The 12,017-nt window shown below is 42.6% G+C and overlaps 1 protein-coding gene across 6 annotated transcripts; it reads right to left on the bottom strand.

Moving 5' to 3' along the window:
* Positions 1–4,507: 4,507 nt before the first annotated feature.
* Positions 4,508–11,793, bottom strand: CREBZF (CREB/ATF bZIP transcription factor). 6 transcript variants are annotated; one of them, XM_028128512.2, is made up of 4 exons: positions 10,437–11,793; positions 10,145–10,222; positions 8,969–9,037; positions 4,510–7,208 (listed from the first exon to the last, which is right to left on the bottom strand). In XM_028128512.2, the coding sequence occupies exons 1-2, from the start codon at positions 11,531–11,533 to the stop codon at positions 10,207–10,209; spliced, it is 1,113 nt and encodes a 370-aa protein (XP_027984313.2). In that variant the 5' UTR covers positions 11,534–11,793; the 3' UTR covers positions 4,510–7,208; positions 8,969–9,037; positions 10,145–10,206. The 6 variants fall into 6 exon arrangements, with proteins under 6 accessions (XP_054580759.1, XP_027984313.2, XP_054580760.1 ...); XM_054724785.1 differs by lacking the exon at positions 4,510–7,208 and adding an exon at positions 9,795–9,909 and having other exon boundaries at positions 7,670–9,037; positions 10,336–11,793; XM_028128510.2 differs by lacking the exon at positions 4,510–7,208 and adding an exon at positions 9,795–9,909 and having other exon boundaries at positions 7,670–9,037.
* Positions 11,794–12,017: the final 224 nt, after the last annotated feature.

Genomic DNA, 12,017 nt, shown 5'->3' with positions numbered 1-12,017 from the left:
TAATAATCTGACCACTCTGTGTATGTGTGTGATACATATACATACATATCTAATCTAATAATAGACAAATATGCAAATTGACCATACCTCCGACACACCCACAAGCCACGCCCACCATCCAATCAGAGTGAGTATGCAAATTAACCCAAACCAAGATGGCTACAGCCACAGAGAGCAAGGTTTCCTAGGTAACAGGAGGCCAAGCTTTCTGCCTGCCATTTCCAGGCCTAAGCCTCCACTCAAGCTACAAAGTTTCAATTATAGAAGGTAAACAAATTCAAACAAATGGCGGCAGAATGGAGCTTGAGAGAGGAGGCCAGGGTTGCCGCCGGCAACAGGGGAAGCAAAGCTTTCCACACATCCTGGCCGGGCTCACCTGCTTAAGGCAACATAGTTTCAATTATAATCCCAACACAATGGCTGCGGCCTCGGAGGGAGCCCCAGGCTTGGCTCTGCTCCAGGCTACAAAGTTTCAATTGTAGAAGGAAAATAAATTCCAGATACCAGGGCCTCCACTTGCGTTGCCAGGGGGCATGGCCGGCCTGAAAACCACCACAGGCCCCTCGCTCAGGCCGCCCCATGCCCCAAGGGAACCCCCACCCTGATCAGGGACACCCTTCAGAGCAAACCAGCTGGCCCCCACCCCTGTACCAGGCCTCTATCCTATCTAATAAAAGAATAATATGCAGATTGATCATCACTGCAACACACAATATAGCTGCCCCCATGTGATCAAAGATCCTGCCCCCATGTGGACACAAGATGGCCACCACAAGATGGCCAGCAGGAGAGGGCAGTTGGGAGGCACCTGGCCTGCAAGGGAGGGCAGTTGTGAGGGACCAGGCCTGCAAGGGAGGGCAGTTGTGAGGGATCAGCCCTGCAAGGGAGGGCAGTTGAGAGGGACCAGGCCTGCAAGAAAGGGCAGTTGGAGGTGATCAACCCTCCAGGAGAGGGCAGTTAGGAGTGACCAGGCCTGCAGAGGAGGGAAGTTGGGGGCAAACAGGCTGGCAGGGGAGCTGTTAGGCATCAATCAGGCTGGCAGCGGAGTGGTTAGGGGGTGATCCGGCTGGCAGGCAGAAGCGGTTAGGGCCAATCAGGAAGGCAGGCAGGCAAGCAGTTGGGAGCCAGCAGTCCTGGATTGTGAGAGGGATCTCATATTGGAGAGGGTACAGGCTGGGCTGAGGGAGAACCCCCCTCCGTGCACGAATTTCGTGCACCGGGCCTCTAGTATATATATATATATGAGGCCCAGTGGATGAATTTGTGCATGGGTGGGGTCTGGCCAGCCTGGCCAGGGGGAGGGGACATGGGCGGTTGGTCGGCCTGCCTGCTGGTCTGCTGGTCAAACTCCTGGTCAAGGGGACAATTTGCATATTAGCCTTTTATTATATAGGATATATGGAGTGGCCAGATTATGTGTTCAGAGATCATAATCTGGCCACTCAGTGTATATATAAAAGCCTAAGTGACCAGAACAACCGGTCGCTATGACGCTCACTGACCACCAGGGGGCAGACACTTAATGCAGGAGCTTCCCCCTGGTGGTCAGTGCACTTCCACAACCAACCTCCCCCTGCCAGCCAACCTCCTGTAGTCTCTTCCCCCCACATCTGGCAGGCCCTGATGGTCCGATTGGGGTTGGCCCCTGAGCCGGGATGTGTGGCAGCAGATCTGGCCTCTTTCCCAGGAGGGCGGAGGGCTGGCTCCCTCAGGGCCTGCAGCCAACCTCCTGTGCTTTGTTTCTCCCCCCTGCAGGCAGGCCCCGATCAGCCCACCACCTGCCCACCAAGGTGGAAGAAGGAGGGGAGAGGCGGGGAACTGCAGGGTGGTGGGGTGCCGACAATGGTGGCGGCAATGTCTGTTCCTTCCGTGCCTGGCCTGGTAACCATCACCTCCTCTCCAGCCTAGCCCTGATTGCTGGCCAGACCTAGGGACTCCACCCGTGCATGAATTTCATGCACCAGGCCTCTAGTAGACTTATAATTTATCACGAGGTACAACTCTGATGAGACCTACTCAATAACACTAAAGGCTACCCACTTAAACAAGAGCATTACTTTTCTAGTTTGCCCAGTAGTGTCTTCACCACACTTGCTCTATGCCCTTAGGCAGAGTGATCTTTAACAGAGAAAAAATAAAAACACAACCATAAAACAGTTTACAGTGAAGACTTCAAAAAGAATCCAAACAAGAATGAAAATGGGTGAAGTGGGAATATCAGTACACCACCAATTGTTATTTACACTTTATTTTCCTAATTCATTGTTTCCACTGGTATTAATCCAGACTCTTGGAACATTTTCATTAACCTTTCTCACAGAGGGATCAATTCCAGTATTCTTTACAAATGGTTATTCAGGCTCAACTTGAGCTCTTCTAATGATATAGTTACATGCTTCAAAAGTCACCTATTTATGTCCTTGGAAAGCTATAGTCTTAGAAGACAGGCTGATACTACCTTTGAAGTTCCCATCTAGTATGGAATAGTTCTTTGGAATCACAGACTTGAGCCTTTGTTTAAGCTCTGTGATGCTAAGCAAGTTAACTAGCCTCTCTGGCCCAATGCTCATCATTAACCTCACTCAATATTGGTATTACATAACATGTAATTTGCCTAACACAGGCACTCACATGGTAGCCATATTCCTATTGCTACTGGTTTTGTTTCTGACCTGGAGTCAAACCCTGACCTAGTTCATGGGTCCATGGGAACCACACCAGCTGGGCCCCTTCCTAAAACTTTTTATCTCAATTCTTTAAATGATTTTCTTTTCTGACATTTAAATCAGTATTATTCAACAGAACTTTGTGATGTTTTTGATCTGACTGACAATGTTAGCTACGAGCCATTGAGCACCTGAAATATGACTAATGCAAATGAATAACTTGTAAATTTTAAGTTTTTAGCCACATGTGGTTAAGGCTACAGTATTGGACAGCACCTATCTAGACAAACACTTTTCTGATGAAACAAGCCAATTGTACCAAACAAAATATTAAGTGATATCACAGATCATATTCACAAGTACCTTAGCTATTCCTTCCAAATACTGTATTTGTGACAACAGTTGTGATGTTATCATACTTAAAATTATATAAAAGGAGAACATAGTCTATCATCTAGAAAGAGTACCTTCATGAAATAGGTTTTCAGTGTCTCTAAAGAAAGCAATGCAGCTGAAGATTATTTAAGTGAAATTTTAAAATTACATTTTCAATTTTTCAGAAAGCAGATGATTTACCTTTAACAGGTACTTAAAAGGAAAAAAGTTACCTGTTCTACAAGCTAAAATATCAAGATAAAACTCTGACCCCAAATTATGTATTTCATCTGCATTCTGTCACTTTTATTTAAAGCAGAGTTCTGTCACAGTGAAAATAGATTAAAAGTTATTGCTGACTTCATGCCGAAACCGGTTTGGCTCAGTGGAGAGAGCGTCGGCCTGCGGACTGAAAGGTCCCAGGTTCGATTCCGGTCAAGGGCATGTACATTGGTTGCGGGCACAACCCCGGTAGGGGGTGTGCAGGAGGCAGCTGGTCGATGTTTCTCTCTCATCGATGTTTCTAGCTCTCTATCCCTCTCCCTTCCTCTCTGTAAAAAAATCAATAAAATATATATTTTTAAAAAAAGTTATTGCTGACTTCAAAAACAAGAAAGACTAATTACTAAATTAGACTTCTTAAAAAGCAGAGAAGGGTATAATCAATTTGGATAACTTAAAACCCACTGATGCAACTAAATTAGTGCAAATTGTTTCCTTACATATCCTTAAACATTCCCACAGTATTTATTCCCAAGCATACCATCTATAATAATAAAAGCATAATATGCTAATTAGACTGGATGTTCTTCCAGAGGAAGCCGGGAAGCCCGGGTCCAGGGTGCCAGAGTGAAGTCGGTGCCAGCAGCCGGGGGAAGGGAAGCCTACTCTTGCACAAATTTTGTGCATCGGGCCTCTAGTGTATAAATAGAAAAATTCACAATGGTTTCAGGATCTCTTTCAAATATGTCCTTTACATTATGTATTTCTTAAATCATCTTTTCAATTACACTGAGTGGCCAAATTATTATGATCTCTGAACGCATAATAATCTGAGAGAGAGAGAGAGAGAGAGAGAGAATCTGACTGACAATGTTAGCTATGAGACACACACACACACACACACACACACACACACACACACAGGCCCGGTGCATGAATTTGTGCATGGGTGGGGTCCAGCCAGCCTGGCAAGGGGGAGGGGACATGGGTAGTTGGGTGGCCGGCCTGCTGGCCGAACTCCTGGTCAAGGGGACAATTTGCATATTAGCCTTTTATTATATAGGATATACACTGAGTGGCCAGATTATTATGCATTCAGAGATTATAATAATCTGGCCACTCAGTGTAATAAAATGGGGCAACATAAGCCAAAGAGCATGTTATTTCAAATCTTGCTATAAATCTACCTTACCAAAATTTTTGATCTGGGAATATGACATAGGAATTTGCATTATAATTTAAGGAAAGTCATTTGTAGCCAAGACCTAAAGAACACTGCCTTAGTCAGGATAATCATTTTTAATAGTTCAGTGACAGCAAACTATTTAAATCCGTCTTTTACAATTTCTAATTATTTGGCTCTAAAAACAAAGTATTCATATATTATACTTAAATTAATATAAGTTTGTAATATAAATTTAGTGTACTGTAAGTACACTGAAATCCAGAGGGGGAGGTCTAGGAAATTGACCTCAATGGGTATATAATAGGAAAGATACAGAATTTGGAGGCACATTCTAAAGGAAGTTGGCCCACCAATAAAATTCAAGTTTGAATATTAGCTGAAGTACACAAATGTTCTAAACACCATTTGTGACTGCACCTATGTATACCAACACTTTTAGACTGTAAAATTAGAATAACTAAAAATTGAGCAAAACATTCTCATCAAAACAAGCAATTTTGGCTCAACAAAATTTTAAAAATTATTAAAGCCTGTTGTGTACTGGCTTTTAAAAAACTTGGGGAAACAGCTGAGTAAGAAATCCTGACTGCACAAATTGGGGAAAAGTAAAAAACTAGTAATAAAAACACTATTGTCAGTAACCAAAGTAATGAGAAAGGAAAGTTAATGAGCAACTTTCTGTATCTTAAAAAAAAAAAGTTTTTCTCTAATTTTATATTATGTTCTTAATGCAAAGCTACTTTCTGAATCAAATTTAAAATACCTCCAAGTTTAATTCTTCACTTTAAAACAAAGTAAATGACCATTTGTAATCTAGATCAGAGCTCAATCTGATAAGACAACAGGGAGTAACTGGTGAACCGAGTATTGAGGTATTAAAGTTCAAATATGTGAAATATATTGTGCTGGCCAAACAAAACATTCTATAAGTTTCTGATGAAAAACCTCCTCCTTTTTTATTCCTGGCTTATGTGGTTAACTATCCAGGTTGTGAAGAAAAAACACAGTGAAATACAAAAATAAACATTTGGGAGGGTCTCAAAACTTTGTATTGATAATGTGTCTGGGAAAAAACTAAAAACTTGAAAATATATTACTACCTCATTATCAGATTGTTTAGCTTAAAAACCTAAGTTAGTAAGACCTTAAACTAGACCTTCAAAATGCTCAACTTGGTAATCACATCTTTTAAAATATAATTACTCATTAAAAGTGAATTATTCACTGTTCCATCAAAGCAGAATAGTTGATGCCTAATCATTGGTTGTAGAATTACAGTTGGCTATACTATTGGTACTGTAAAAACACCTATCAGTCACTTTAGAAGCTACTCGGAATAGTCTGCTGCAAGGCATAACAGACACTGAATACACTTAGAATACAAGAAACTGAGTGGATTTAATAGGGTTTGTATAATACTATATAATAAACTGTATAGTAGTTATAGTAAATTATTCTGGAAAAAAAAATAAGAGCTAATGTCCTACACCAGTGGTCGGCAAACTGCGGCTTGCGAGCCACATGGGGCTCTTTGGCCCCTTGAGTGTTCTAACGCCACTTCTTCAAAACAGACTCGCCCGGCAGAAAACCAACTTCTGCGCATGGGCCATGAAGTTTCAATCGCACTGTACCTGCGCGCCCGCACATGGTATTTTGTGGAAGAGCCACACTCAAGGGACCAAAGAGCCGCATGTGGCTCTCGAGCTGAGGTTTGCTGACCACTGTCTACACCATTTCCCACATCTATCATTTGCATACTTCTCAAATGTAAGATAAGACAGCATAGCTAGGTCTAGACCAGGTAAAAGAATGTATTAACACAATCCAACAAAAATGAAATAAAACAATCCAGAGTTTTGAGTGTTTTTTTCACACTGTAATAAACTGGAGAAATGTTTCGATTAAACAAAACAACCCCATGTTCCATGAAAAAAGCCACTCCCATCATCCAGAATACTAAAGCCCTTACATAACACTAGAGAAATTTTAACTTATATGAAATAGTAAACTAATATACCATTCATTAGAAAACTCGAAATATTCAAAAAATTTTGTCAAGTACTCTCAGAGAAAGCGCAAGAAGCCAAAACCTCAGAATCCACACATCCTGGTATTACCCTGAATTGCAATTAACTACCCACATTTTATCATGTCAACTTTTTCAAAGATATACAGACAATGCTTCTATTTAAAAAGATTACTCTTTATAGTTAAGGACTTTACATTAACTTTCATATTCTATTGGCAAGATCGGTCTGTACTTCAGATTATCTTTCATGTTCCAGGAAATAAATACAAACTCATGATATGCCTGTGATCTCTGATAGCTTGTTTATCAATTCTATTCCACTAAACATAATTCCATAGAATGTGCTCTTGATTATGTAAAGAATCTAGTACTCCTTGATGCAATATTATAATTCTCTTCTCCAATGGTTACAATTTTTAAAAAGGTATGCGAAGAACTGAGTATCACTCCTTTGAAAGACCAAAAAAAAAGTATATTTTGTTCCAAAATTAACTTAGTCTCATGTATTTCTATTAAGTCTTTCAAGGATTCCAGAGAATCTTTTCAAATCTCCATTTCTGGAAAGTGAAATCACTACAGAAGTAATTTGGGAACTTGAAAATGGCATTCATTTTTTTCAGCAGATGCCAAATTTTTGACAGACATGGCTCCCACAACTACTTTGTTACCATCAGTCCAGTCAGTTAACACAGGTTGTAGGAAAAGATTCGCTTTTGCAGACACTGCTAAGCTGTTCAAAGAGAAGAGAGAGAGATTAATTTAGAGATTATAACATGTACAAATACTTAAAATATTTTGAAGACTTTTTGTCGGCTTATATCAGAGGTGTGACCACATTTTAACAAACACGGACATTTTACTTAAGTCAGGTCAAGGAAGTGCAGAAATTGTAGTCAATATGATAGAAATAGTAGGTCAATATGATGTGTTAATTCAGTTAATGTATGAATTCCTATCACCATCAGAAGACAAATATTAAAAAGCAACATCTGTAGTCTAGTTCTATATAATTTTGCCATAGAGGCAAAATTCAGAGGAAAAAAAAAAAATATTGCCCAAATACTATTTTCACCCATTACAGGAAATAGAACCAAACCAGAAAATTTCAAAACAATCCATATATTCCAGAAATCTTCTTTATATAACTATTATTCACCAGAACACAATTTTCTAAAAATAGTAAGACAACAGTTTCATATTAATCATAACTTTTTTAATTAACAAGTAGTGAATAGGACACTTTTAAGATATTGTTTACTACATACTGAAATAAACAGATCTGTTGTAAATTCAGAAACTCAAGACATTTACAGTAAAATGTGTTTATACATAAATATGACCAAATTTATTTAAAGCCCCTGTTAGATAGGTCCTAAATACATGCAATACCATGTAAAACAAGACTATGAAGTTGATGTAAAAAATGACAAAAATCACTGAGTCACCAAAATTAGAGGGAAAAAAAAATGAAATGGAAACTAAGAAAAGACAATTAAAACATAACCTAACAAAGCAGCTTTAAAAATAGGTGATACTAATCTTCACTTTCAAAAGTTCTTAATCAAGTATTTTCAAAAACTGCCATTTATAAAATGACATTCTAAAAATCTACACTTGGAATTTCAAAACATCCCTATTCAGAAAGCTTTTGACTACTATTTTCCCCAGCCCCAACTTCAAATAATCCAGGAAAAGCACTGATGTTATGAAGAAAATATTCCAAGGAATGGTATAATTTTTAGAAAAACGCACTTACTGCTTCCAGAACCTTTAAGACCCACAATCAGCATTAACAACAATCATTTTTCCTATTCTCATTCATTATTTTTCAATGTCATATTAGAGATGAAAAAATTCTTTGAGCCCGTAACTGAAAGATCAACAAACCTGGTTTTATTATGACACCATATTTTTGTCATTGGTACTGCACAAAATTATATACAAAGAAATATATACAAAATGTTCAAGTATTAATTAAATTTCAATTCAAGACTTCTGTTTCAAAAATCTACATTAACATATTTCATAATGATAGCACAAATTAGTCATTTTAAATAATTTTCCAACTACTTTTGGTTTATATATATATATATGTATATGTATAATTCAGTAGGCACTAAAAATCCATGCAGCTGCATCGTGAGGGGCTTGCTCCTGCACTTAGGTATAAGCAGATTCATAACTCCAGGCTGTGAGTTTGGCTACTACCCATTCATGCTCAAGTGCAGTAGATGGTTTTACAAAATTGCTGTGATGCACTGGAAACCAGAGTTAAGTCTCAACTAGTATTATCTAGAAACAAAACATTTACAGTTGTGCAAGAACAAGGATTCCATTTTCATAACCAAATAACAACAAAATAAAACATTTTGTGTGTAAGATAACTTACATCTTTGGACTGCTGGAAAAACTTTTTAATCATGAACATTTTAAAAGAAAAAGACAGCAGAAGCCCTGATATTACCTCTTTTTCCTCATTTCTTATACTACCTTTTAAAATAAAGCAGGAAATGTGGCCAGCAGCTGGTCCCGTCTCTTCTGCCCCAACAGCTGTATCCACTTTAGCACAAAGAAAAACAAGGATGCTAAATAGGTATATACTTTATCAAACAGTGATGTTTCACAAAGAATTTTTCTTTCTTTTTTTTTTTTTTAACAAAGAATTTCTTAATGCCTGTTACACTGAAGGCCACCATAACTCAATTTATACAGTTGGACAATAGACAATAGAGAACTTCAAGGGAAGAATATATCTCATCTTTGGAAAAAGTGTCAATCGTGTCATTAAGTAGTCAGCACCACTCAATTTTTAAAATATCTTTGAAATATGGAAAATAAGATTCTTTGTGAAGCCTCACTTTACATGTTTTCATTCACATTTCACAACCTTCAAAATCGAATCATACATAAATTTAACCTAAAATTTTAATACAACAAAAATAAAGGTGTCCAACAATTTATTCATACTCAGTGATAGCGTCATCACTGTGCTGGTCCTCAAAGAAGCATTTCATTTAACCATTCTTAGTCCTCCTTCAATTAACTAACACAGGAGTCTGATATGCATGTTAATTTCCAACCTCTCTACTAGTGAGATATTAAAATCTGTTCATCTGAATATTGTAGTTCTAGATCTTCTACTTAAAACTAAAAGGCATTACTGAATATTTTAGAGTTATTTTGTTGTCACCTCCAGCAAAATAACTATCACCTTTGTGCATGCCCCGAACACTTATTGTCAACCTCTGAAAAGTTGCTCTAATACTGGAATTCCAATTTGCACCTTGTACAACTCGGAACTTCCATCCAACTTCACCTGTTTCACTGTCTCCAAACTGTATCTCTATTAGCAGCTTTCAGTGTACAGTTGGAATCGATGTCCTCCAAGGCCATGTCCACACTGGGGACAGAAGAGCTAGGTACACGCAAGTCTGAACAAGGGGACACATTAACAGCTATTTCAACCATAAGAAGCATCTTAAATACATTATTGACCAGCACAAGTCTGTTTCCAGGGTGGACAGGGCCCAAATTACATTCCCCTCCCGCCTTCCAAAAAAAAAATGAAAAAAAAAAAATCACACACACACACAAAATTGAGATGTTGCCCATTAAAGTAGACTAAGCAGCAGAGCATGAGCGTTACGTGAAGAGATGGAACCTTACCAGGTGGTGAGGCGGGAACCACTGTTCTGTAACCCCTACAACGGAGCCTGGCAGGAAGGAAATCACCTAAAAAAGAAACTGTCAGAGAGATTTAATAGTCACATGTTATCATTGGGAGTTGGTTACAGTGTCACATTCATGCTTTTAGCTAAACACTTAAAAGATTCAATTTTACTTTTTTTTTTTTCCACCTGAAATGTGTCCAGTGACGATGTCCCACTAAGGTGTTTTACATGGTGTAAGGGAGTTGAAAGGGGAAAACGCGGATAAAGAGCAGATTACTTGACCCTACATTTTAAGAGAAGACGACGCCTTCCGGGCGCACGCCGAGCAGAACTCCACCGACACCTTATCCTTGTCCACATGGAGACACACTCCTCCCGCCGAGTCGTCCTCTTCTAGCAGGTCCTGCTGCTGCTGCTGCTGCTGCTGCTTTCCCACCGGCAACGCGTAGTCATGGTCCCCGGCGGGCGAGTCTCTGAAGAGCGAGGTGGTCAGCCGCAGTCCCACGCCGCTCAGCCGGCTCAGCAAGCGAGCCAGGCCGGTCTCGTTGGCCAGGACGGCCCGTAGGTAGCGACTCTCCTCCTGCAGTGCCTGCACGCGCTTGCCCAGCTCCCGATTCTCGGCCCGCAGCTCCTGGTTCTCGGCGGCCAAGCCCCGCACTCGACTCTCCAGCCCCATCACGTACTCCTTCTTCTTCAGCCGATTCAGACGCGCGGCAGCCGCCGCCGCCTTCCGGGGGCTCTTTGTCGCCGCCTGGTTGTTGCTGTTGCTGTCGCTGCCGCTGCTGCCGCCGCCGCCGCCGCCGCCTCCGGGGGACTTTCTCCGCCTCTTTTCGCCGCTGCCACTGTCACTGCCGCTGCCGCAGCCTCCGATGCCGTTCAGCAGCCTCTGCAGCAGGTCAGAGAAGCGCTGCATCTCGGCGGCCGCGGACTCGTCGTCGTCGTCCCCTCTCCATAGGCCGCCGCTCTCCGAGCCTCCGCCGGACGAGAGGGGCCCGGGCGAGCTGAGCCCGGGTTCCAGGTGCCAGTCCGGTTGCCGGGGGTCCAGCAGGTCGGCCAGTTCCAGCCCGGACAGGAAGTCCATGTCCTCCGTCTCCTCCCCGGGGACGCCGGCCATCGCCTCCTCCTCCATCTCCTCCGGCGAGGGCGCGCGCCCCGCCCCGCCGCCGCCGCGGCCCCCCCTCGCGTCCTCCAGCTCGGCCTCTTCGCCGCGCGGCTGCTCGCGGCAGGGAGATCTGGAGGCCGCCGGCTCTTCCTCCGCCGCCGCCGCCGCCGCCCGGGTCCGGTTCGGGGGCAGCGGGCGGGTGGCGGCCTGCGTCGGGCTCTCGCTGCGGGCTGGGGAGTCGGTGCCCGAGGCCGCCAGCAGTTTGGTCAGGCTGTGCCTCATGGGGCCCGGCGGCCGGCCCACGTAGGCCCCGGCCTCTCAGACCGGGCCTCGCGGGCCCCAAGGACCCCAGGCCCCAGCGCGGGTAAGCGGTGAGCCGACCAGAACGAAATGAAGGGGAAGGTCCGAGTCGCCTCCCGCCCCACTGGGCTGGCCGAGCCCCCACGCCCAGGCGGGGGGAGGGAAGAAAGACCCAGGCGGCGAGGCCCCGCGATGACTCGCCCTCGCCACCCAGACAACGGCCCGGCCGGAAGGCAGCGATCTCGCCCCAGCCCCGCCCACGGCGTTTCGCGCTCCGGGCTCTAGTATCGCGAGAGTACAGGGAGTTAAGGAGTGGGAGTCATTCCTGATTTCCAGTGATGTCATGTTAACGGCGGCAAAAAAAAAAAAAATCAACAAAACTCCGAGTTTATTGGGGGGGAAAAAAATATCTGTCTGTATTCTGGCTTACACTTCCAGTGAAACCACTCTGTCTCAGAATTGATCT

Source organism: Eptesicus fuscus, chromosome 13 (assembly GCF_027574615.1).
Source record: "Eptesicus fuscus isolate TK198812 chromosome 13, DD_ASM_mEF_20220401, whole genome shotgun sequence".
Classification (NCBI taxonomy): domain Eukaryota; kingdom Metazoa; phylum Chordata; class Mammalia; order Chiroptera; family Vespertilionidae; genus Eptesicus; species Eptesicus fuscus.
The sequence above is the reverse complement of the archived record's forward strand: the minus strand, read 5'-3'. Positions and strand labels throughout refer to the sequence as shown.

Coding starts and splice junctions, on each gene's coding strand:
- CREBZF (XM_054724784.1), bottom strand. CDS start 11,533: ATGAGGCACAGCCTGACCAAACTGCTGGCGGCCTCGGGCACCGACTCC.